Source organism: Rhincodon typus, chromosome 22 (genome assembly GCF_021869965.1).
Source record: "Rhincodon typus isolate 14 chromosome 22, sRhiTyp1.1, whole genome shotgun sequence".
NCBI lineage: Eukaryota > Metazoa > Chordata > Chondrichthyes > Orectolobiformes > Rhincodontidae > Rhincodon > Rhincodon typus.
Genome location: NC_063353.1, coordinates 43,676,877 through 43,702,090, shown reverse-complemented (window position 1 = coordinate 43,702,090; position 25,214 = coordinate 43,676,877). Strand labels below are relative to the sequence as shown.

General features: G+C 41.4%; 1 protein-coding gene across 1 annotated transcript in view; it reads right to left on the bottom strand.

Annotated features, from left to right (window-relative positions):
- itih5 (inter-alpha-trypsin inhibitor heavy chain 5) overlaps positions 1 to 19,384 on the bottom strand; it is a 47,413-nt gene extending 28,029 nt beyond the window's left edge. The window contains exons 1-5 of the mRNA XM_048610001.1: positions 18,995 to 19,384; positions 18,649 to 18,693; positions 9,642 to 9,805; positions 6,926 to 7,018; positions 1,905 to 2,152 (exon numbers count right to left, since the gene is read on the bottom strand). Coding sequence (XP_048465958.1) covers positions 1,905 to 2,152; positions 6,926 to 7,018; positions 9,642 to 9,805; positions 18,649 to 18,693; positions 18,995 to 19,096 — 652 coding nt within the window. The 5' untranslated portion in view covers positions 19,097 to 19,384. The remainder of the gene's footprint in view (positions 1 to 1,904; positions 2,153 to 6,925; positions 7,019 to 9,641; positions 9,806 to 18,648; positions 18,694 to 18,994) is intronic.
- Between the last annotated feature and the right edge of the window lie 5,830 nt (positions 19,385 to 25,214).

Genomic DNA, 25,214 nt, shown 5'->3' with positions numbered 1-25,214 from the left:
GGAAAAGGAGCAGATAGGTGGAGAGAAGACGGACAGGTCAAGGAGGCGGGAATGGAGCCAGTAAAGGGGAGTGTAGCTAGGGAGTTGGGATGGGGATTGGTCAGTTGAGGGAAGACGGACAGGTCAAGGAGGCGGGGATGAGGCTAGTAGGTAGGTAGTGGGGGTTGGTCAGTGAGGTGGGAGGAGCAGATAGGTGGGAGAAAAGACGGACAGGTCAAGGAGACGGGGATGAGCTGGTTTTGGGATGCGGTCGGGGGAGGGGAGATTTTGAAGCTTGCGAAGTCCACACTGATACCATTGGGCTGCAGGGTTCCCAAGCAAAGTATGAGGTGCTGTTCCTGCAACCTTCGGGTGGCATCGTTGTGGCACTGGAGGAGGCCCATGACGGACATGTCGTCCAAGGAGTGGTTCGTGACAAGATGATCAGAGGATTAGATAGGGTGGACAGTGGGAGCCTTTTTCCTCGGATGGTGATGGCTAGCACGAGGGGACATAGCTTTAAGTTGAGGGGTGATAGATATAGGACAGATGTCAGAGGTAGGTTCTTTACTCGGAGAGTAGTAAGGGCGTGGAATGCCCTGCCTGCAAAAATAGTAGACTCGCCCACTTTAAGGGCATTTAAATGGTCATTGGATAAACATATGGATGATAATGGAATAGTTTAGGTTAGATGGGCTTCAGATTGGTTTCACAGGTCGGCGCAACATCGAGGGCCGAAGGGCCTGTACTGCGCTGTAATGTTCTATGTTCTATGTTCTATGACTGGGAGGTGCAGTCGTTTGTCACGAACCGAGCGTAGGTGTTCCACGAAGTGGTCTCCAAACCTCTGCTTGGTTTCCCCGATGTAGAGGAGGCCACATCGGGAACAGCGGATACAATAATCTGCTACCACATTAGCAGATATGCAGGTGAACATCTGTTTCATGAGGAAGGTTTTCTTGGGGCCTGGGATGGGGGTGAGGGGGAGGTATAGGGGTAGGTGTAGCACTTCCTGTGGTTGCAGGGAGAAGTGCCAGGCATGGTGGGGCAAGTGGGGAGTGTGGAGCATACGAGGGAGTCACGGAGAGAGCGGTCCCTCCGGCAGGCACATAAGGGTGGGGAGGGAAAAATGTCCTTGGTAGTGGGGTCCGATTGCAGGTGGCAGAAGTGGCAGAGGATGATGCGTTGAATCCGGAGGTTGTTGGGGTGATACGTGAGGACGAGGGGGATTCTGTCTTATTTTTCCATTGTCTGGTTGAAAGCTAGTCCAAGTGATAGCACCACAACCTCCATCCCAGGTAGGGCAAGGCAGCTGGTCCCACATCCACCCCACCCATAACCAGAATCGTATCCATGCTGTTCACACCAGTATGATCCACGCTGACCATCCCCCCCATTAAGAAGTCCATGTGGGTGTTTTACTGCACATTGTAAACTGGAGTATGAATAGCAATGGTAAAGATTTGAACATTTTTCCACCACACAGCAGACCAGGAATCTCTCCCACACTTACCACTTGCCAGTGGCAGGTGATGGAAGGAGTTACAAGTCTACACTCATTCTATTTGGTTGTGTCATGAACACACCTTCCTCGGCCATTAAGCCCTGGATTGAGACCCAAACCCAGAGTTTCTAGTTCAATGGCAAACCCAATACCCACTGCACCACAGGATCTCAACAGGAAACAGCAGGGAGAATAACATGACAGAATAAGAAACCTACTAAATACAGTTTTTAGAAAGTATGATAGCAGCTAGATGTTTCTGACATTGTGGTAAAATGCAATAATAAAACTGAATTTGAATTTAATTCTAATACTTAAGACCATCACTTAACAAAAGTTAAGTGATGTTAAGCATCACTTAACAGAAGTTCATTGCAAACCTATCACTGAGATGTAAATATCCCTCCTTAATTCTCTGTACCTTCAAGGCCTTGACTGATCTGCTTGCTGTTTCCTAGGAGTGCAACTTCCAGCAAAGTGATCCCAGAAGGTTCTGTCAAGTGGATCTCCACCAGGAGTTTCAGAATGACCCGCATGGGCCTGACACTGATCACATGTGTGTACTGTCCTAGACGTCTCTCCAACAGCTCTTCATAAGTCAGCAGAAACAGTCCTTTGGTCCTTGCAGGCAAACTTACAGTAACAGTGAAAGTTTCCACCTTATTGTTCCTGTGTCAGGGAACAAAAGAGTATATGTTAGCATGGTCTACGTTCTGAGCCTTGCATTGTTTTGTTGCATTGGAGTATGAAATGATTAATAATTTTGCTTGAAGACTACAGAGATTATCTTGTGTTATCATGCCAGTAGATATCATAATCCCAATAATTTACAGTGTAATTGTACAAACCAAATAACAATCAGTATTTTTTGTGTATTAATGATTTCTAGACTAACCATTGATCTGGGATAATTCCATTGTTAGCAGAATCTACAGGATCACTGTAGCTTTAGAGACAGAATTACAGCTAAGACGTTAACGCCAATTGTCGGATAAATGACAGAGCACAATTAGAATTTTAAAAAAATAAACAGGAAAGGATCAAAGCAACAGCCAACACTGCATTTGTCAATGGGATAAAAAGTCACACTATACAAACTTGGCTAAATCCAGCCAAATGCAAGGTTTAGCCTGAATTATTTCACATTAGATTTTATTACTTTATGCCTCTCCTGAGTCGTTAGCACTGCTGCCTCACAGTGCCAGGGACCCAGGTTCAGTTCCAGCCTTGGGTGGATGTCTGTGTGAAGTTTGCACATTCTCCCTCTGACTGCGTGGATTTCCTCTGGGTGCTCTGGTTTCTTTCCACTGTCCAAAGATATGCAGGTTAGGTGGATTGGCCATGCTGAATTGGCCATAGTGTCCAGGGATGTCCAGGCTATGTGGATTAGCCGTGGGGAATGCAGAGGTACGAGGATAGGGTACGCGAGGGGAGTCTGGGTGAGATGCTCTTTGGAGGATTGGTATGGACTCGACAGGCCGAATGGCCTAGTTCCACACTGTAGGGATTCTATATATGAAAGTGATTCTATGAAGACTGGCTGGGTGCCTTTGCGTCTTTCCCAGCCCATTGCTAATACCTCAACTAAATGGCCTCAACCGCATGAGTTGATAAGCTTTCTGGGCATGTTCGACTGTTTCACAATTTATTTAGACCTCGCTTGACATAGCTCCTCCTGCCACACACCCGAGACCTGGAGCTTTCCCAGCCTCTATGACTGGGCCACCCACTGGATGAACTCACTCAGCCAGTGAGAAAGCTCACGCCCTGTTTTAAAGTGACAGGTCACTGATCAGCCACAGGACGTTGATGAGTTGCTGAGTGATCATACAGTGATCTGCTTCTCCATGAGCCAGGACTGTGACAAATGTTCTCTCAGGGAGTGGATATTCTCATGGGTTTGAAACTCGAGTGAGTGAGGATTGTGTTGCAGCTGCTCTGTACAGCACTAGGCCCAATAAAAATGTCTTTTTATCAGCTGTGCTGTTTTACCGCTTTAAAAAAAAAGTATTATTTGTGAGGCACTATGTTGGGAATATGGAATGTATAAGAAATGCAAGGAGGGCGTGGAGCGTCCTTTCAGAATAAGGGCTGCACCGAACTTAAAACATAGATCTTCACAAAGTCAAAAAAGATTCTCATTTAGGATTATAACCCCTTTTGTATTGTTAGCAAGCACAGAAGCAATAACTTGACCTGCTTTAGGTCTCCCACCCCTCCGAATGAACACAAGATAAATCAGTTTGCGAAATAGATAAATACTCACAGTCCCTCACAGATGTGGAAGAAAAGATGGGTAGAGTGTGATGGGTAAAGATAGGTGCAGTGTAGAGACAGAAATCACAGACACCGTCCTGCTCCTGGTCCCCACCCACTGACACGAGGTCAGGGGGCCCACTATAGCCCCTGGCATTAGACCCTAGTGTACCCCCTGTCCTAGAACCTGACCACTTGCACTGACAGTAACCAAACCTCCCTCCAACCTTTCCTCTCTCAATTGTTCTAAGCACCGACTATGCAATCGTTCACTATAGTTTTTTTTTGTTCATTCATAGGATATAGACGTTGCTGGCGAGGCCAGCATTTTTGCCTAATTGCCCAGAGGGCAGTTAAGAGTCAACAACATTGCTGTGGGCCTGGAGTCACATGCAGGCCAGACCAGGTGAGAATGGAAGATTTCCTTTTCTAAAGTACATTCATAAACCAGATAGGTTTTTTGCAATTATCGACTGTAATCACATGGTCATCTAGCTTTTAATTCCAGACTTTTATTGAATTCAAATTTGACCATCTGCCATGGTAGGATTTAAACTGATGTCCCCAGAACATTACCCTTAGGCTCTGGATTACTAGTCCTGTGACATACACCACTACACTACCACTGTCTCCCTATCAAGATTCATAAAAATAGGAATCATACAATCCCTCCCTACAGGCCATTTGGCCCATCAAGTCCACACTGACCCTCCAAAAAGCATCCCAGCCAGACTCAACCCCACATTTCCCATGGCTAATGCACCTAGCCTGCACATCCCTGGATACTATGGGCAATTTACTGAGCATGGCCAATCCACCTAACCTGCACATCTTTGGATGGTTGGATGGAAACCAAAGTACCCAGAGGCAGACACAGGAAGAATATGCAAACTTCACACAGACAGTCACCTAGAATTGAACCTGGGTCCCTAGCACTGTGAGGCAGCAGTGTTAACCACTGAGCCACCATGCTACCTATATAGTGACTCATCATAATGCTTCTAATCAAACACATTCCATTCCATCAAAACTATGAAATGTTCTAGCTCCTTCAATCTTCCCTTCCTCTGAAATACCACAAGATTTAAATATCCAAGAGATAGTAGGAACTGCTGATGCTGGAGTCTGAGATAACAAGGTGTAGAGCTGGATGAACACAGCAGGCCAGGCAGCATCAGAGGAGCAGGAAGGCTGACGTTTCGGGTCTGGACCCTTCTTCAGAAATGGGCAAGCTTGGCACCTTCACATCATTATTTCACCACTTACTCTGTCCTCTGGCAAATTAAAGAAATACAAGCTGACTGGAATTTTTTAAGATAACAAGGTGTAGAGCTGGATGAACACAGCAGGCCAAGCAGCATCAGAGGAGCAGGAAGGCTGACGTTTCGGGCCTAGACCCTTCTTCAGAAAACTGTATTTCGTTACATGTGACAACAAAAGATCAATCCTGCATACATGCATGGAAAAGATCCCATGCTACAGTCTTAAAGAAAAGCAGGGGAGTTATCTTCCATGTTCTTGCTGGTACTTACCTCTCAAATCACTGAAACAGATGAGCTGATCATTACCATGGTATTAAAAATATTCATGATAAAATAAAACGCTGGAAGGATGTAGGTGTTAGTCTGTAATGCTGACACAACAAATGCAGAAACAGAGAAAAACAAATAAAACTCCCTGAACTTTCTGTTTAAAAAGGAGTACAAAGTTCTGAGGGGTACAGATAGGATTGATATGGACAGACCCCTTTTGCAAAGGGGTCAATAAGCAGAGGGAACAATGTTAAGGTACGGAACAGGAGTGTTAGAGGGAGTTTGAGGCAAAAGTTAGGAATCTGGAACTCAAGGCCTAAAACAATGGTTGAGGCAGGAACTCTCAAGATATTTAAGAAACATTTAGATGAGCATTTGAAACACCATAACATACAAGGTTATGGACCAAGTGCTAGAAAATGGGATTGGAATAGACTGATGCTTGATGACCAGCACAGACAAGATGGGCCAAAGGGCCTTTATCCTTCCTGTAGAAACCCTATGACTCTAATTGCAATTTTCACATAGGATAGACAAGGCTCACCAATTGGTTTCTCTTTCTCTGTACCTACGTACAATGAGGATTTGTTCTCATCCCCTCCATCTTAGTAGCCCATCTGTGATTGGCAATTCACCACAAGGGAACCACAGGGGCAAGACCAGAATGTGTCGGAGGAGTTTATTCATCCTCCACATTGGGTTCCAATCCTTCACATGGTGACTACGGTTGTCTCTTCTACCATGTTTTTGAAGGTGAGAACAATTATTTCGAATTCTGACATGCTGCTCATACAATTATATAAAACTAATAGCTCAGTAAACCATCAGCATTACACGAAGAACAAGGTTCATAGTTTCTTGAAAGTGGAGTTGCAAATAGACAGGGCGGTGAAGAAGCTGTTTGGTACGCTTGCCTTTATTGGTCAGTGCATTGAGTATAGAAGTTGGGAGGTCATATTCTGGCTGTACAGGAAATTGGTCAGGCACTTTTGGAATACAGCGTTCACTTCTGGTCTCCCCGCTATAGAAAAAATGTTGTGAAACTTGGAAGGGTTCAAAAAAGATTTACAAGGATGTTGCCAGGGTTGGAGGTTTTGAGCTATAAGGAGAGGCTGAATAGGCTGGGGCAATTTTCCCTGGAGCATTGAAGGCTGAGGGGTGACCTTATAGAAGTTTATAAAATCATGAGGGGCAAGAATAGGGTAAATAGACAATGTCTGATCCCCAGGGTGGGGGAGTCCAAAACTAGAGGGCATAGGTTTAATGTGAGAAGGGAAAGGTTTAAAAGGGACCTCAGCGGCAACTTTTCACTCAGAGGGTGGTGCGTGTATGGAATGAGCTGCCAAAGGAAGTGGTGAAGGCTGGTACAATTACAACCTTTAAAAGGCATCTGGATGAGTACATGAAGAGGAAGGGTTTAGAGGGATATGGGCCAAATGCTGGCAAATGGGACCAGATTCATTAAGGATTTTTGGTCAGCATAGATGAGTTGGACCGAAACGTCTGTTTCCGTGCTGTACATCTCTATGATTCTATGGCTCTAAGTGTAAAATACACATTAGTTAATCAGTATCTGCTTGAAACTTTCAAGTCCTGCATTATATGTTTTTTTTTTAAAATATGAGTGTAAGTAAATGAAAAATTTAACACTTACTTGTTATTTTTCCCTGAATGTTCTTTTATTTTGTCTTTGGAATTCTTTGCTTTGGTCATCACCTTACTCTGATGTACTTTTTTGCCAATTATCCTGGGCAGAAACAAAAAGGACAGACTGAACGATTATTAAATCACAGCAAAGTCCATTCATTGTTTTCTGGGACTTTGTTTCTACACTCCACAATTGAATGACTACCGGAGCAGGACAGAGAGCCTAAGTGGGCCTTTTGGCGCAACAAGCCCAAGATGGGAAACGTTTCATCACACGCTGCCAGATATTCTTTTAGTTCCACTTTGTAACTCTCTTCAAAGGAGAGAAACTTTGTACAAAGTTCTCACGCATGGATTGCCACTTGAGCTTATCTCACCATTAAACCTTTGCAACAATAATTTTTCCTTAACTTAAAGCTATGGAAATCACATTGGGGATCTCAGTGCTCGTTCTCAAGAATAATAATTGAACAAGAAATAATTGCTATCCGTACATTTATTAATCAGACGAGTGCGGCTCCAACAACACACAAAACTCTGGCCAAAATCCAGAACTTAGTGGCCCACTTGATTGGCACCTCATCCACCAACTTAAAATTCCATCACTGACACAGTACCAGAGTGTTTCACCTACACGCAGCACTGCAGCATTTTGCTACATCTCCAGGACAGGAGCTTCCAAACATGCTACCTCCACCTCCCCAAAGAACAAGATCAGCAGGAACAGCACCACCTGCAGGATCCCCTCCAAACCTCACATCATCCTGGTTTGTTGTTCTTCCTTCACTGTTGCAGAGTTAAAATCCCAGGATTCCCTTCTGAGTGCCAGTGGTGGTCAGAACCCATGAAAAGAATTAAAATGCAATCCACGTCCTTCCTCTGTCTTAATAAAGTATACATAAATATGCAGAATGACGGGCAGTATTAAATGGGTTCCTTGCAAGAGTTCTCCATTCTGAGTGAACCATGATCTCTCATACTGAGATAGGTTGATTGACTGGCAGATATTTCATTCAAGCTTTTGAGTGTCAGAATATCTGTTGCATTGAATTAGGGTCAAAGATGGGTTTCTCTTTATAATCGCTCTTTATTTTTAGCCAAAATTTTCATTTTGACTGCTATTGGGACATAGTGTGTTAAATGCCATTAAATTTCCATCTAAGAATAGAACAGGATGGGTCCCATTCAGGTCAAATAGTTTTGGAATGCTGTGACAGGTCTTTCTAAATCCCTCAATGATCCATACAGAGCTGTAAGTAAATACAGACCACACAAAATTGGTAGAAATTGCAAATAATTCTGACCTGAATTGGGACCTACTGTCAGTCATTAAAAAAATACGGGATTGAGCTAAGTATCCAGCCAGTCTTTATTATCCCACTATTTCCTCCCAATTAACATCTGGGACTAACAATGCCAGGATACATTATAGCAGTAACAGTTACACTCTGGGGAAATGTAATCTTCCTGCAATCACAACAGATTAGTATCTTTTTTCTTTGCTTGTGAAACCAAAATGGTGGATTTCCAGAAGCTGACAGTGCGTGCAGAAATATAAATAAAAGGTCTATCTTATTTAGTTGGAAAGAATTTTGTTGGTTCACTTGGCCCCTATTGAGATGGGACAACTTTGCATCGAAATGTCTCAACTCAATGTTGAAGGTCTTTCACCGATAAATCTGCTTTGTGTCCTTAATGAAAACCAGTTTCAGTTAGTATATCTAAAATAAGACAAGAATTACAAATCTTCTGCACCACTCAAAACTATAAGCTTGAATTTACTGTTACGATAACAATAAGGTTAAATGAGCTAGTCATTACTGACATATAAATATTGAAATTCAAATGAGAAGCAGATATGTGGCTCAATGCACGTTGTTAAAATGTGGAGGTGTCGGTGTTGGACTGGGGTGGACAAGGTCAGAAATCATACAACACCAGGTTATAGTCCAACAGGTTTATTTGAAAACACAAGCTTTCGGAGCCTCACTCCTTCTTCAGGTGACAGAAGGAGTAAAGTTCCGAAAGCTTGTGTTTTCAGATAATCCTGTTGGACTATAATCTGGTGTTGTATGATTTCTGTCCATGTTGTCAAAGGTTGCTGTCCCCTATAAAGTTTGCGAAGAGCCAAATCTCTCTGCCTGCCACACCATTGAAATGCATTGAATACCGTAAAATTGCTTGATTTGTCCACAAGATATATGAGCTAAACTCATCACAGCTAGTAATTGAGAGTGCAAGTATTAATAATGTAATTATTGTTAATTACTGCCAATCAAACTCACTCACTGACACTGAAGATTAGCTATTACAAGTGTGGCGTCTCAGAATTTTCATGGAGATTTCAGAATTTCTAAAATGTTTTCTCACTTTTTTTTATCTTTCTGAATCTAATCTAATCTTTTCCTCCTTTTGCTTCTCTTTCTGCACCTTATTTAATATTGAATTCAGTGTAATTCAAACTCCCCTGTTTTCTGCTTTTAGTTCCAAGTCCTCTAATTTGAATTGATGACGAAAGTACCCTGATGTTTACTCGGTTTCCCTCACTGTGGTGTTTTCTACTCATATTCCTCAAGACTTAGTGGGCAAAAATGTTTCAAGATGAAGGGTGTAACGGCCCTGTTAGGGCAAAATCTCACTCAGAACATCACCGATCATTCAGACAAAACTACTGCAGAACCTCAAAAATTGCAACCACAGACAAATGCAATCAGGTTACCCACATTGTGAAATTAGAAATGAAGGCACGAGCTGGAATCTGTATCTGGAAAACTGCATCTTTGGGCCGAAATGCTCGATTGACCATAGTGGAGGAAACAGCTGTGAACGCATAGCGAGAAAAGATAGTGGATTTCACTATGAAATCTGTCATGTGGGGTTTACTGTCCTGCAAAAGAGAGAAACCACAAAAGCAAAGCTTTAGTACCCTGACACATCCTGAACAGAAATATAACATTCTGTTAATTTTCTGATGTGCTGGAAGTTGGTAATCCTTAAGGAATCAAGATGGTTATTCAGGTGTTTTTTTTGTGCCACCTCCTACTTTAATTCAGGTCTACTTTACCAATAATCATCAGCTTCTCTTTACAAGTGTTGATGGATGTAAAATATTAAAAAAACATATTCACAATTTTGTGAGCATTTTCCTCATCTCTAGCCTGATCTGCAGCTTGCGGATGCTGTTTTGATCTAAATATTCACATGGCAATTTAAGATAAAGATTGTGTTTCTATTTTCCTTTATGGTATTTAAAGACCAAGATTAAATGTGTTCATTTAAACATGTCGAATTGCTACTACTGATGCTTGCTAGAGTTCTAGCTGTAGGTTTCAACAGTTTCTTTGTGTTACAGTGAAGTCCATCAGAAAACATATAAAAATGAGTATCCATCGCGTCGCACCTTCACTGTGAGGTGGAATAGAGAAAGTAATAATAAATTAAATAGCTCTCACCTTCATTATCAAGTTAGAGACAAAAAGCTGAATGAACTGACTCAGATCTCACCTTCAGCCTGAGGTGGTCTGTAGTAAAGAGCAAGCAAAGCTTTTTAGCTCAACAGAAGCAGATGCATATTTTTCTTAACTCAGAATGGTTCTGACAGTGGGATCTAACAAGTAGAATATAACAACTTTGCCAGCTTTCAAAATTAATAATTTTGGCGAAGAGATTTAACTACGAAAATGAAATGCTGACAAATGCTTGCAACAGAACAATTAATATTACTGTAAGAGGCATGACTTTATATTGTGATTTACTTCTACATTACTGGCAATGATTATGCAATTCTCATGAATGGGTTTCAGCCCATTTGAGTCTATTATACAATTTGAATATACTTAAGGAGCTCATCAATTAGATATCACCAAAAAGAGATATAAATCTAATCATTGGAACTTTACACAAAGGTGAGTTATTTTATCCGGGCTGATTTTTATGACTGCAGAACCTGTACCCAAAAGAGTTTTGAAATATGTAGGAAATTCTCTATAAAGCTAAAATAATGCAACTGCCTTTAATTTGCAAACACGTTAAATATTAAGCAAATATCAATAGTAAACATTGTCAAATGAGCATACTGAAGATTGAGAGATGACTTCATCGAAATGTATCAAAACTTTTGACTGATGTCTGAAAACTCTTTGCTTTGTGGGGATCTAGAACAAAAATTAAAGCTGAAGCATTTCAGAGCAAAATCTGACATTTCTTTTACACAAAGGGCAATGAAAATCTGGAGACATTTTCCCAATAGGCTGTGGATGTTACAGCAACAATTAGAATGTTCAAAATCAATTGTTTTTGTCAGTAAAGCACATTGAGGCATATGAGACCAAGCATTGTAAACAGAATTCAGTCATGATCTAGTGGAATGTCAAAGCAAGCTTGAGTACCTACTCCTGTTCAGTATGTTCCTATTAGAATAGATGTTTATTTACTGTTGAAATTAATTTGCTTTTCACACTAATTGCCATATTGCTTTTTCCTCTCAATGAACAGGTTGCGTCACATTGAATTCTGTATTCAGAATTGAATGGTTTATATATTCATGTCAGTAACTTTGATATTTAACCACTAGGTCCTGCAAAAGAATGGTATACATCTAGGAACAAAGGCAAAAGGTTTGCTTTTACAGGCACTTCATAAAAATATCTGCAACTTTAAAGTATGCAGTGACTTTGTTATGTGATCAGCTATTTGCACACAACAGAATGTAACATCAGCAATAAAATATTGGCTAGTTAATGTTTTCTGAGGAAAGATTTTTGGACAAGAAAATAGGTTAGCCTTCTCCTCTTCTCTGAATAATGTCATGGGACTGTGTGTTCAGTAAAACATGCAGTGGTTTCAGTTGGACACTTGATAAATACCCTTGTGACTGGGACTGAGTGTCAGTCTAGATTAAATACTCAAATCCAAAAACTTAAAACTATGACTTTCTGACTCAGAAGCAAGAATATTACGAAATATTACAGCAGTAAACTGGATAAATACCTGGAAGGGAAACATTTGCATGGCTCTGAGGAAAGTGTAGGATATGTGGATGAATTGAACAGCTCATTCAAAGAGGTAGGATGGGCCAAATGACTGTCTATAAAGGTGACTTAAGGAATCTTATTTTAGGAAGTATGTTAAAGCCCTGAAGAGACTGCAAAAGAGATCTACTAGGAATAATACCTTGAATGAGGGATTTTAAACACAAGAAAAGACTAGAGATATTAGACTTATTCTTCTTGGGCAGAGAAAATTAACAGGTGACATTATTGAGGTGTTCAAAATTAAGAACATTTCTGACAGGATAAAGAAGGATATTCTGTTTCCACTAGTTGGTATGTTAGTAACTAGGAGTCAAATGTCAAGGTTGTCAGCAAGATAGCTAGGAGTGAGATGAGGAGAAAATTCTTTACTCAGAGAGTTGTTAGGATTCGGAATGTGTTACCTGGGAGGCAGATTCCATGGAGAGCTGGATGTATATTTGAAAGTGACGAATTTAGAGCATTGTGGGAGAGTAGGACCAACTGGGCAGCTCTTTTGGGAGCTAGTACAGACGCAATGAACTGAGTGGCCTCCTTCCATACTGCAAAATTCAACGATTCTATATCAATATCACCACATATATATTATGTATAACTACTATATATCTGCAATGGGATTTTGTGTACCCCTTTGTCGTTAAAATGAAAATATATTCAAAACAAATGTCATGGAAATGCAAATATTTCAATCTGCATTCTTTGTGAGAAATGAATGAACCTTGTGATGCCCCTATGACTTTACATGTCTTTCTATTATTATAGTCTCATAGCTATTTACAACACAGAAGGAGGCCCTTCAGGCCATCTTATCCATGACAGTCAACAAAGATCTGGCTACACTCATCTCATTTTCCAGCTTTTGACCCATAGTCCCACATGCTATGGCAACAGAAGTGCATATCTAAATAATGCTGAAATGTTATGAGAGTTTGAGTCAAACATGTTTTCAGGCAGTGAGTTCCAAACTCTCTCCACCCTCTGGGTGAAAAACATTCTCCTCAACTCTCCTCTTAGCCTTCTAGCTCTTTAGTTTATGGCCTTGACTACTCATCCCCTACTAATGGAAAAAGCACCTTCCTATCAACCTGATCGATGCCTCTCATAATTTTATACACCTCTACCAGGTGACCCTCAAACTACGCTGCTCCAGGGAAAATAATCCCAGCCCATCCAATCTTTCCACATTGCTCAAACTCTCCAGCTGAGGCAGCATCCTGGTAAATCTCCTCTGTACCTTCTCTAGTGCAATCACATCCTTCCTACAATGTTATGATGTTACACTGCTGGAAATCAAGACCTGCTATTCCCAGAATAATCACTAAAGTTAAATATTTTGTAGAACTACACAAAATTCACCCATTTACCTCTCTGTTTGGGCCCAAGTTAACAGTAAGCATAGACCAGGTTTCTGTATTTTACAAGAAATTGTTACAACTGAGTGGATTCTCCCTATAGGTGAACAATCAGGGCTTTCAAGAAACACCTGGATGAAGACATGAACAGGAAGGGAATAGAGGGATATGAATCCTGAAAATGAATTCAGTTTTAATATGGAAGAGCAAAATGTGTCAACGTAGGCTTGGAGGGCCGAAGGGCCTGTTCCTGTGCTGTGTTGTACTTTGTTATTCTTTGTTCTTTGTAATCATGATTCATTGACATATAAATCTTCTGATTAAAATGCTAACCCCATTATATGCACCTGCTACATGCACATGCAGACACAGGCACAAAAAAATGCATGGGTGTTATGGGCCAAGGGAAAGATTGGGAAGGCAGTTCAATGGTCCCTATTCACTGTGCGCACTGAGATAATCCTTTCTTGTCTATTTACTGCTCTATGGCCTTCCTTCTCCAAGTACTTTCACTTGTTTGAAGGAGGCACAGGGTAACTGATTCAGAACTTATAAAGTCTCTGACGTGTGGTTAAAAGCTACAGTTTTCAGCAACTGATGAGTGGATATAAACTGCCTTTCTTCAGGCTTCAGGTTTTTTTTTTCTAACTGCTCCTTCCTTTCTGGAGTTCTGATGGCTTCTGACCTAACATGCACACCCACAAGCTGATCAGCTCCCTGGAAACCAATCACAAAGTTGTTGTCAGGCTAAAGGTCCTTGTCAACAACAGAGGGTCACCATTCCCCAGACCAATCAGCCAAATGTTGCTGGCCAAATCTCCATTCATACACAGTCCTTGGCTCCTGCTCAACTGCAGACAGAATTCCCCAACATCTTGAACAAAGATTCAAGACTGACTGACCTGTAACTTCCTGGTATATTACTTCCTCCATACTTTAATAACAGTGGTAGCTGCCCTCCACGTTGGCCAGAGAGGATCTGAAGATTACTGCCGGGACCCCTGATATCTCCTCCTTTGCCTCCATCGAAAGCCTGACGTGCACCTCATTCAGGCCGGCAGATTTATCCACTTTTAAAGCTGCTGTACCCACCAGTGCCTCCTTTTCCTCCCTCCACTTAAAATGTTAATTTATTTTAATATTTCACAGTCCTCCACCCTGTTATCTATATTGTCATCGTTTTCCATTGTGAAGTCTGACATAAAATATTTATTGAGGACTGTGTCCATGTCTTCTGCATCCACACACAGAAAGACGGCATCACCAACAGGACAGCACTCCCTCAGTACTGTACTGGAGTGTCAGGCTCAATTTTTCACAACCTGTATCATCGAAACAAGTTATTGGCCATTCCTCTTATTTGCTATTTTCTGGGATCTTACTCTGCCAAAATGGCAACAGTTTACAATTGATTAATTCTCAGACCATGGGTATCACTGGAATAGGTGGCATTTGCTACCCAACCCTGTGGCTAGAGAGTGGTTGATGGTGAGCCACTTTCTTGAAATTTTGTAAGATACCTACTTTTACTGCTTTACACTCCTCTGAAATTTGATTATCCATTTTATCCTCTATCTTTCCCTGACTGTTTGGGAGCTCATAGTGCACACCCAACAATGTGTTTGTCCCTTTTGTGCTGTTTTACTTCTAGCCATATGGCTTCATTTGATGAACCCTCCAAGATATCCTTCCTCCTCACTGCTATGATTCATTCCAAGATCAATATTGTGATCCCATCTTCTATCCCTTCTCTATCTAGTTCAAATACCCTACAATCAGGGATGTTCAGCTGCCAATTCAGGCCATCTTTCAGCAAAATCTTGGTCATGGCCATGATATCATACTCCCACATGCCCATCTCTGCCCTCAGCTCATCTGTCGTATTCCTCAGGCTCCTTGCATTAAAATATATTCCATAATGCCTTGCTTCTTGTTGGAGCCTGAATTGGAAATAACGGACAATCTTGAGTTCTTGTACCATTGCTGATAACAATAGACATCAGCATAGAGACACCGGCATAGACAAATGCTCCAGATGTGAGGGAGTGGGGATCCTGTATTTATCCATCTAACAAAAAGACACAAGCTTGATTTTGTGATTTTGATTTGCCCTTGGCACAAAGGCTCTACAATGGTCCCATTACAGCTGTTCAAACCATGGTTCCACCTAACACAAGGAAATGTTTGTAGTGGTGGATATTTCTCAGATTCCAATTCAATGGAAATACTATGAAACATAAGGCAACCCATCAATAGTGTATGTTGGACAGATAGAAATTCTGTAGTGCTGCTTAATTTACTCCTGAGGCGAGGGAAAAACTTGGCAGAACTTTTCCTGACTAGGAGGAAAGGTTGGGTAAGAATTGAAGGATTGAGTGATATCAATCTCCAGAAGGAGCTAGTTTGGTGTTTTGTTTGATCTTGTTCCAGCTGTTCATATTTTGAATGATACAAGATCAGAATAACAATTCATAATTAACACAAGGAAAGACAGACTTCAAAGCACTTTTCACAACTACTGGATCTCTTCATGCACTTTATAACCAATAAAATGCCATCCATGTTGGAGTGCAGAAGACATGGCAACCAATTTGTTCAGGGCATGCTCCCACGAGCAGCTAATCTGTTCTATTGTAATATTTACTTAAATATAAAAATTGACCAGGGCATCAGGGGGATCTCTACTGCTCTTTGAATAAGTGGCAAGGAATCATTTACATCCATCAGTGCATGCAGATGAGGCATTGGTTTGAAAAATAGAATCTCTGACAATAAAGCATTTCCTCAGTACCCTACTGGAGTGTCAACTTTTCACAACCTGTACCACCAAAACAAGTTATTGGCCAGTCCTTTTATTTGCTCTTTCTGGGATCTTGTTCTACCAAGATGGCCACATTTTACAACTAAATAATGCTCAGACCATAGATATCACTGCAAAAGGCAGCACTTGCTACCCAACCCTGCTGTTAACAAGTGGTTGACAGTGAGCTGTCTCCTTGAACAGCTTGTGAGAGCCCCCTACTCTTCATTATAAACGATAATTTTCAATTATAGTTTAATAAAAACTGAAATGGAAGTTGGACTGATAGAATTGGAAAACCAGGGGAGTTTTATAATTTGAAAATCAAGTGTTGTATATTATTCAGCTGTGCAATAAAATATTGCTCTTTGGAAGCAGTAAGAGGGAGAATTTGAAGACTGAGCATCACCAAGAATCCTTCAAGTTGCAGAAATTCTGCTTGACAACAGCCCTCTGATTGGATGAGCTACAGAATTGAAAACCTGAAAGTGGCAAGAGCAGCAGAGAGGAAAAGAAACATCCAGAACCAGCGGACAGAAAACACCCATCCCTCCCTTGCTCTTTCCAGTTGGGATAAAGACAGAAAAACAAAGAAAGCTACAAAGAGATAATTCACACAAGAAATACGTAAATTCATGAGATTGACCATTGAATTAAAAGACAATGTCACCCTACTGACAACAGCATATCATCGTTGCAGAAATCAAAAACATTGAAAAAACAACTTGCTGCCTCCTGGGCTGGACTTCTGACCTTTGGGATTTCATTCATATTCTTTTCCCACTCGGTACATGTGTTAAACTGTTTATCTTTTGTCTGTCTTAATCATGATTGAGTATGTGAGCATGTTTGGGATTTTGCAAGGGTATAGTTTAAGTTGCATGAATTAGAAATCTTTCTTTCCAACTGCTCTTGTTAAACTTATGTGTGTAAAAGAAATGCTTATTTTCTGTTGCTGATGAAACCTAGTGTGAGTTACTTTTACCCTGACTATCAGTCAGCAGAGCAAATCGGTCATTTTGGTAATCTCATTTGGACATTATACCTTTTGTGACAGCTTGTGGAATAGTGGACACATGAGCATGTTTTCCAGTTAAATAATGACACATGGCAGTCTCTGTCATAATGGTGCTCCCTTCCTCGTTGGGTGGGGAATACTTGGACTTTTATTACCTGTGGTGCATGGGAACACAGTAGATAAAAGGTACTGAAGTGTTCAATCAGCCATGATCATGTTGAAATAGTAGGGCAGGCTCAATCACAGGATCATAGAATCCCTACAGTGTAGAAGTAGGCCATTTGGCCCATCAAGTCCACACTGACCCTCTGAACAGCACCCCACCCAGACCCACTCCCCTACCGCTGTAACCCTGAATTTCCCATGGCCAATCCACCTAACCTGCACATCTTTGGACTTTGGGAGGAAACCGGAGCACCCGAAGGAAACCCACGCAGACTTGGGGAGTATGTGCAAACTCCACACAGACAGTCTCCTGAGGCTGGAATAAAATTGGCTGAATGGCCCACTTGTCTTTCTATGTTTAACCCAATGACATGAAGGGACTGTGAAGTATGTCTAACCTTGCCTATGAAAAAGAATTCAACAATTGCACTTCCCTAAAACTCTTTGTTTTTATTCATTCATGGGATGAGGGCGTTGCTGGCTAGGTCAGCATTTATTGCCCATTCCTAATTGCCTAGAGGGCAGTTATGAGTCAATGACATTGCTGTGAGTCACATGTAGACTAGACCAGGTAAAGATGACAGTTTCCATCCCTAAAGGGCATGAGTGAACCAGATAGGTTTTTCCAACAATCAGCAATGGATTCATGGTCATCATTAGACTCTTAATTCCGGATATTTGAGTCATAGAGATCTACAGCAGAGAAAAAGGCCCTCCAGCCCATCATGTCCATGTCAATCAAAAACAAGCACCTAACTAGTCTAACCTCATTTTCCAGCATTTGGCCTATAGCCTTGAATGCCTTGGCATCACAAGTGCACATCTAAATCCTTCCTGAATGTTATGAGAGTTTCTGTTTCTTATCATCCTACAGACAGTGAGTTCCATATTCCCACCACCCTCTTGGTGAAAAAAAGTCTCAAATCCCTTGTAAACCTCCCAGCCCTTACCTTAAATCTATACCCCCGATCACTGATCCCTCTATTAAGGGGCAAAGTTTCTTCCCGTCTACCGTGTTTATCCCTCATAGTTTCATACATCTCAAGTCCAGGAGACTTCAATGCAACTGATTCCTGAACTGGCAGATGTCGATAGTCTCGAGAAACAGAAAGATGAAGGAACAGGCAAGGATACCTGGATACAGGTAAGGCAATATTCTGGCTGTTGTGGGCTCCTGCAGAACGGCTGGTGCAGATGTCTGAAAGTGCAAGGTCATCATTCTCACATTAAGCAGTTGCAAACCAGAGAGGGGCTCAGGTAAAAACACTCGGATCTGAGGGCAAGGACTGCAAACTCCAGCACAGCTCGGCAGATTTCTAAATTTAAAACCGCAAGAAGACAAACATAAAAACTTGGGTCACTTACCGATCTCTGCGACATGATGACCTGTCTCGGAACGCGTGGAAACTCCTTAAAGTAAAGTCACATGAGATCAGAACAAGCTTCATCGAGTCATTTTGTCAGCCTTTTCCGAGCGTTGTATAACTTTAACGAAACTTTTGCTGCCACAATTTATAAATGGCATCAGATATAAAAGTAAGAGAAACTACAAACTATAAACTTAACGTTAAGATTTAAACATTTACTGAGCGTTTTTATTTCCCATTGCTGATATTTGACTCAGCCCGTTGCTTTTAATTATTTCAGTAAATTCCCAGGACTTCAATGTTTAATGTAAATCCGGTTTAAATGCAAAATAAAAATCACTTACAGAACGAGAATCCAGGTCCAAGTAGTCGACATCACCCCTTAAATTCCAAAGCTCCTGTCCCCAAACGGCCAGAGAAAAGTAGAAGACCAGGAGAACGATCATTGCGCAGTTTCTGTGCTGCTGTTACTTTGTTATAATGACAGTGAGCACCTCCAGTCTGCACTGAGTCACTGTCCCGGGACTCAGTCCAGTTCACTCCCCGTGTTGAAAGGTACAATGCACAGTTTGTTTAAAATAAATGTGATCGCTTTTTAATGAGAAAAAAAAAGCTTGCAAAGATAATCTTGCAGGACTCTGGAAAAATGAGTAAAATGGATGTGTTCTGAAAGAAATTCCTAGTAGACTGGAGACGTTAACTCTGTTTCTCTCTGCCTGACCTGCCGAGGTTCTCCAGCATTTTATTTCGATTCTCCAGCATCCGCAGTATTTAGCTTTTATTTGGGATTGTTTCAAAGAGCTAGCACCGTCAGGATGGGCCAAGTGGCTACTTCTGTACTGTCTCATTCTTTGCTTGGTGCGCCCCCTCAGGAAGAATAGGAACATCTCCTATTTTGTCTCCTCGGAAACTGGAAGGACTAATGGAGGCTGAAGTGATATTGCAGTCTGTTAATCCTTTGCAGCCTCACAGAACTGTTACAGTGGAGATGGAGGCCATTTGGCCCATCATGTCTGCACTAGCTCTCCGAATCAGCAATATGCTTGATGTCATTCTCCCATCTTCTCTCCAGAATCCTGCACCTTCCTCCTTTTCAGATGACTATCTAATTTCCTTTTCAATTTTTTTTATTCACTCACATGATCTGGATGTCGCTGGCTGAGCCAGCATTTATTACTTATCCATAGGTGCCCTTGAGAAGGTGGTGGTGAGCTGCCTTCTTGAACTGTTGCAGTCCACCTGCTATAGTTGACTCATAATGCCCTTAGGGAGGGAATTCTAGGATTTTGAGACAGCAACAGTGAAAGAACAGTGATATATTTCTAAGTCAGGATGGCAAGTGTCTTGGTGAGGAACTTGCAGGTGGTAGTGTTCCCATGTATCTGTTGCCTTTGTGCTCTAGATGTAAGTGGTCATGAGTTTGGAAGGTGCTGTTGGAGGACACTTGGTGAATTTCTGCAGTGCATCTTGTGAATGGTACACACCACCGCTACTGACCGTCAGTGGCGGAGGTGCCAATCAAGCCAGCTGCTTTGCCCTGGATGATGACAAGCTTCTCGAGTGTTGTTGGAGCTGCACCCATCCAGGCACGTGGGGAGTTTTCCGTAACACCAATCACATCTGCTTCTACCTCAGTCTCAGACCGTGCATTCCAGACCCTAACCACTCACTTCCTGGGAAAAGGTTTTCTCATCTCATTTTTGTTTCATTGCCTAGTCACTTTAAATCTGTGCTGCTTTGTTCTTGGTCCTTTCACAGGGGTGGGCACAGTTTCTCCCTATTGAAGGTATTCTCAACTGCTGCCCATGTTCTTGGTCTGATGCTAGGCACCCAGTGTTGTGACGTGCCTTTATGAGGGTTTATCTGAAACTGCTGATCATCATTAGCCAACGCAGACAAGAAGTGATTTAGAATCACAATGGTCTGGCGACAGAATATAAACAAGGATCAAGAGTAGGCCATTCAGCCCCTGAAGCTTGCTCTGCCGTTATAAATCATTGTGGCTGATCTGATTATAACCTTAACACCATATTCCTACATACATCTTGAACCTCACTGTACCCCACAATCGATCTGCCCCACCTTAAAAATGTTCGAAGACTCTGCTTTCATTGCCTTTTCAGGAACAGCATTCCAGAGATTTCTGATGTTCTCCTCATCTTTAAACAGTGACCCCTGGTTCTGGATTCTTCCAGCAACCTGAGAGCTAACCTCTTCTGTTCGAAGTCTCCAAGTTACCATAATGAAGGCAAAATATTGTGGTTGCTGCAAATCTGAAATAAATTCAGAGAATCCTAGAGAAACTCAGCAGAGAGAAAAACAGAGCTACCATTTCATGTCTGGTATGACTTTTCATCAGAACCCAGGCTAAATGTACCCCAACTTCACTTCACTGGCAGAGAGGTGAAGACCACAAGTTAGATTTTCCTTTGTGGACTCTTGCTGTGCATTTAAGGCAGCATTTACCCATATTTCCATGTTCTGTGTTATTTGTACGGTCTGGGGGCGCTAGTGGCAGGGGTCTTGAATATTAGGCAGGATGCAGGAAATACAAATGCACACCTACGTTTGTACTCCAAACCAGCTCCACTGGGGGCACTGTTGCAGGTGTGATGCTCAAGTAAATTCCTCTGTCTCTTCGAAGTGGCTGCAAAGTTCCTCAGGGCAGAATTGGATGAGAAACCAAATGCACTAGCTTTCACTGCATTCTCAACTGGCAGCGTCAAGCTATAACAATGAGTCCTCACTCATTTCAATTCTCTTCAAGAACATTGTTGTCATTAAAAGATTTGTTGCACTTGCCTCTATAACAGTTGTTGCTGTTGTAAAGGTAACTTATAGAGTGAGGCATTGGAGAAATTTCAACGATAATTTGTGAGGTTAAAACAAATATTTCATTCCTCTTATCATTTAGTTATCATCTGGCTTACTGTCCACCCTTATATGCCTACTTCTATTCTTTAGTTTGCTGAAGCAGTACAAATATACAGTTCAAATCCACTAAGATTTATTCTTCAGACGAGGAACAAAAAAAAGACAGGAATATCTGAATATTTTTTGCCATCTACTTAATTAAGAAGCAAATCCATTTTGCCAATTTGTATTTAATACACACCAAATACGTTTTGATTAGTTAGGTCCAACAATTTTCTCTGTTCGGTTCAAACAACTTTCAAAGTAGAAGCTATCTCCATTTACATGGAAGTAGCCATTAACTGTCACAGAGTTGCACTAATAACCTTTAGGCACCAGATAATGGTGTCAGAGGAGGGTTACCTGCTGCTGACTAACAGATAGGAAACCTGGAGTCTGTGTGTTTTAAATTTATACTGTTTCCCTCGTTTCAACAGAGTGCAAACCCGTTTTAATACAGAGAAATCTGCTTTGCAGTAAAGTTTTTTTTAAACTGGAATCTTCAATTAAGGGTAGGCTATTGTGCACTGATATTTTTGTTTCCTGTGTAGAATATGGCCTTCTGACATCATTATTTTGTGACAAAAGAGTGTTACTGCTTTATCCAGTCTGGTTAATGCCTCTCTCAGCATACGGGGGAAACAGACGTTTTTGAAACTGACTTTTCCAATGCAGATAAAAAGATTTTAAAAAATGAATTGCTGCTGGTTCTAGATATTGAAGAAAGCTGTATGCATTAAACATAAGTTATTTTGGAGTCTCCTTTTAATCAGTTTTTGTGATAAGTACCTTTTCTAATAAAGAATTTCAAAGACACTTTTAAGGAGTAATGATGTGATTTCTGCTGACAATAAAGTTCAACATTCTGTTACCAGTTATACATATAAATGGTATTAGAACAGAAAACTCTCCGATTGTTGTGTGTTTGCAGAAATATTTCAGGAGCAATTTATTCATAGGAAGAATAGTTCATACAGATATTTCGGCATTTTCTACTTCTTCGTCATGTCCAACATCTGCAGGATTTTGATTTTTGTCGGAGTGGTTCCATGTTTTATTTATGAGGAAAACAGCTGGAATGAATCTTTTACAGTAAACATCTGTCTCAATCAGTTTGTGGTATTATAAAATCCAGTGAACACATTAGCATTGTAATTGTAGATAGATACAGTTTCTATACTCTCCACTGTTACTCATAATTCTTCCCTTCACTATCCTTTTTTGATCGGTCCCATGTAGTTGCTTTCTGTTCTAAGTTTGGGATTCTAGTTTCCTAAAAGTATGCTGCTTAAGTCCATGGTCTTTTTAGATGAGTCTTCAGCTAGATCTTTACATATATTCTTTTCAGATCAAGGTAAAGGGTCTTTTCCCTTCCAGATCTCCCTACTTACTCATGTGACTCTGATATAATCATTACAACTTCATGATGTTAACACCATTGTTCTACCTTTCTCCTCAAGTCTTTGTTCCTATTTTACTTACATTCATACGCCTCTCCTCTTAGTCTCACACTTCACAGGGTTAGCCACAGTGGTATGTTGGCCAATCTCCCTGATCTGGTCCTGATCTAATTCTGAGGATAAGGATGTTCTGTGTTTACCTTTCTGTTGGTATGGGTATCCTTCCCCTGGGTGGCTGTCAAGCTTTTTTCTTTTCCTTGTGAGTTGTAAAGCCAGGTTTCTAATGATTTCTTATTAACGAAAATAATGCATTGTCTGTCCTTATGGTACCATGGTCTGTCTCAATCACATACAAACATTGGTCTAGAAGATTCCAAAATCTTGGGAGGTTACCAGTACATCCCTTGTTCAAGGGACAAAAGAAGGAGAAGAAATAACTTCCAATAATTTTCACTCGAGAAAAAGTACTAGGGAAATAAATGGAGCTGATAAGTCCCCTGTGCCTAATGGGTTGCATCTTAGAACAGGAAAGTCTTGTGAGGAAGATTGAGGCCACAATCATCTGTGTCAGCAACGAGAATGTGACTAATTAAGTGACAGCAGACACTGTTGCTAGTTTTCACATTGGAAATCGTCCTGCTGTCTGGATCTTCAATGGATCTTTAATTATAGCTCTGCTGGTTCACTGATTGTGTACTTGCACAGCTGGACCCTTTTTATTTAACATTGCTAATATTCAGAGCTTTAGTTTTCATTGGTGAAAGTGTGTAGGCCCACCTTACCGTTCAGTTTGCTACCCAAAGGCAAGTTCAACCCAAGAGCTGTGATTTCTATCACGGTTAGGGTAAGGAGAGAGATTCCAATTGTACCCTAGCCTAAACAGTGATTCAACGCATAATGCTGGCACTGTCACACCCAATTGGGAAGAGTGCACTGATACTTGAGCACTGCTATTCCACAAGCTGTGAGAAATGTGTCGAAATTTAAATAAACCGCAGACGCACTTTACCTCACTCACTGACTGCAATTTGGAATGCAACAATAATACACATCTGGTTTTGTCATGATTGAGAAAAGTAACTACTTATTATAGTTTAACAAAATGGCAAAGAAAATGAGTTCTTAATCACTAAACTACTACTTAATCCATACCCCTTTTACCCAAATGTATACTAATTCGCAAATAAAACAGAAGACAATTTGACGCAAAGTCTACTGGCGGGCAAAACGTAGTCAGTAGAAACCACAGTTCTATGTCACAAAGCCAGACCACAAAAGTAGAATGAGTTGTTTTTAAAATCTAATTCATTCTTATTGATGGTGACATAAAATGATCAGCAAAGCGATGGTCAATTTTTACTTCACCATAACCCTACCCCTAACCTTAACACTAACCCTAACCCTAACCCTATCCCTATACCTATCCCTAGCCCTAACCCTAACCCTATCCCTAACCCTAACTCTAACTCTAACCCTATCCCTAACCCTAACCCTAGCCCTAACCCTAACTCTAATCCTATCCCTAACCCTAACCCTAACCCGAACCCTAACCCTAACTCTAACCCTATCCCTAACTCGAACCCTATCCCTAACTCTAACCATAACCCTAAGCCTAGCCCGATCCCTAACCCTAACCCTAGCCCTAACCCTAACCCTAACCGTAACTCTAACCCTATCCCTAACGCTAACCCTAACTCTAACCGTATCCCTAACCCTAACCCTAAACCTATCCCTAACCCTATCCCTAGCCCTAACCCTATCCCTAGCCCGAACCCTAAACCTAACTCTAACCCTAACCCTAACCCTAACTCTAACCCTAACCCGAGCCCTATCCCTAAACCTAACCCTAACTCTAACCCTCTCCCTAACCCTAACGCTAACCCTATCCCTAGCCCTAATCCTAAAACTATCCCGAGCCCAAACCGTAACCCAATCCCTAACCATAACTCTAACCCTAACCCTAACTCTAACCCTATCCCTAACCCTAACCCTAACCCTAACCCTAACCCGAACTCTAACCCTATCCCCAAACCTAACCCTAACCCTCACCCTATCCCTAACCCTAACCCTAACCCTAACCCTAACCGTAATCCTAACTCTAACCCTATCCCTAACCCAAACCATAACCCTAACCCTAGCCCTATCCCTAATCCTAACCCTAACCCTAACCCTAGCTCCAACCCTATCCCTAAACCTAACCCTAACCCTAACCCTAACCCTAACCCTAATCCTAACCCTAACCCTAACCCTA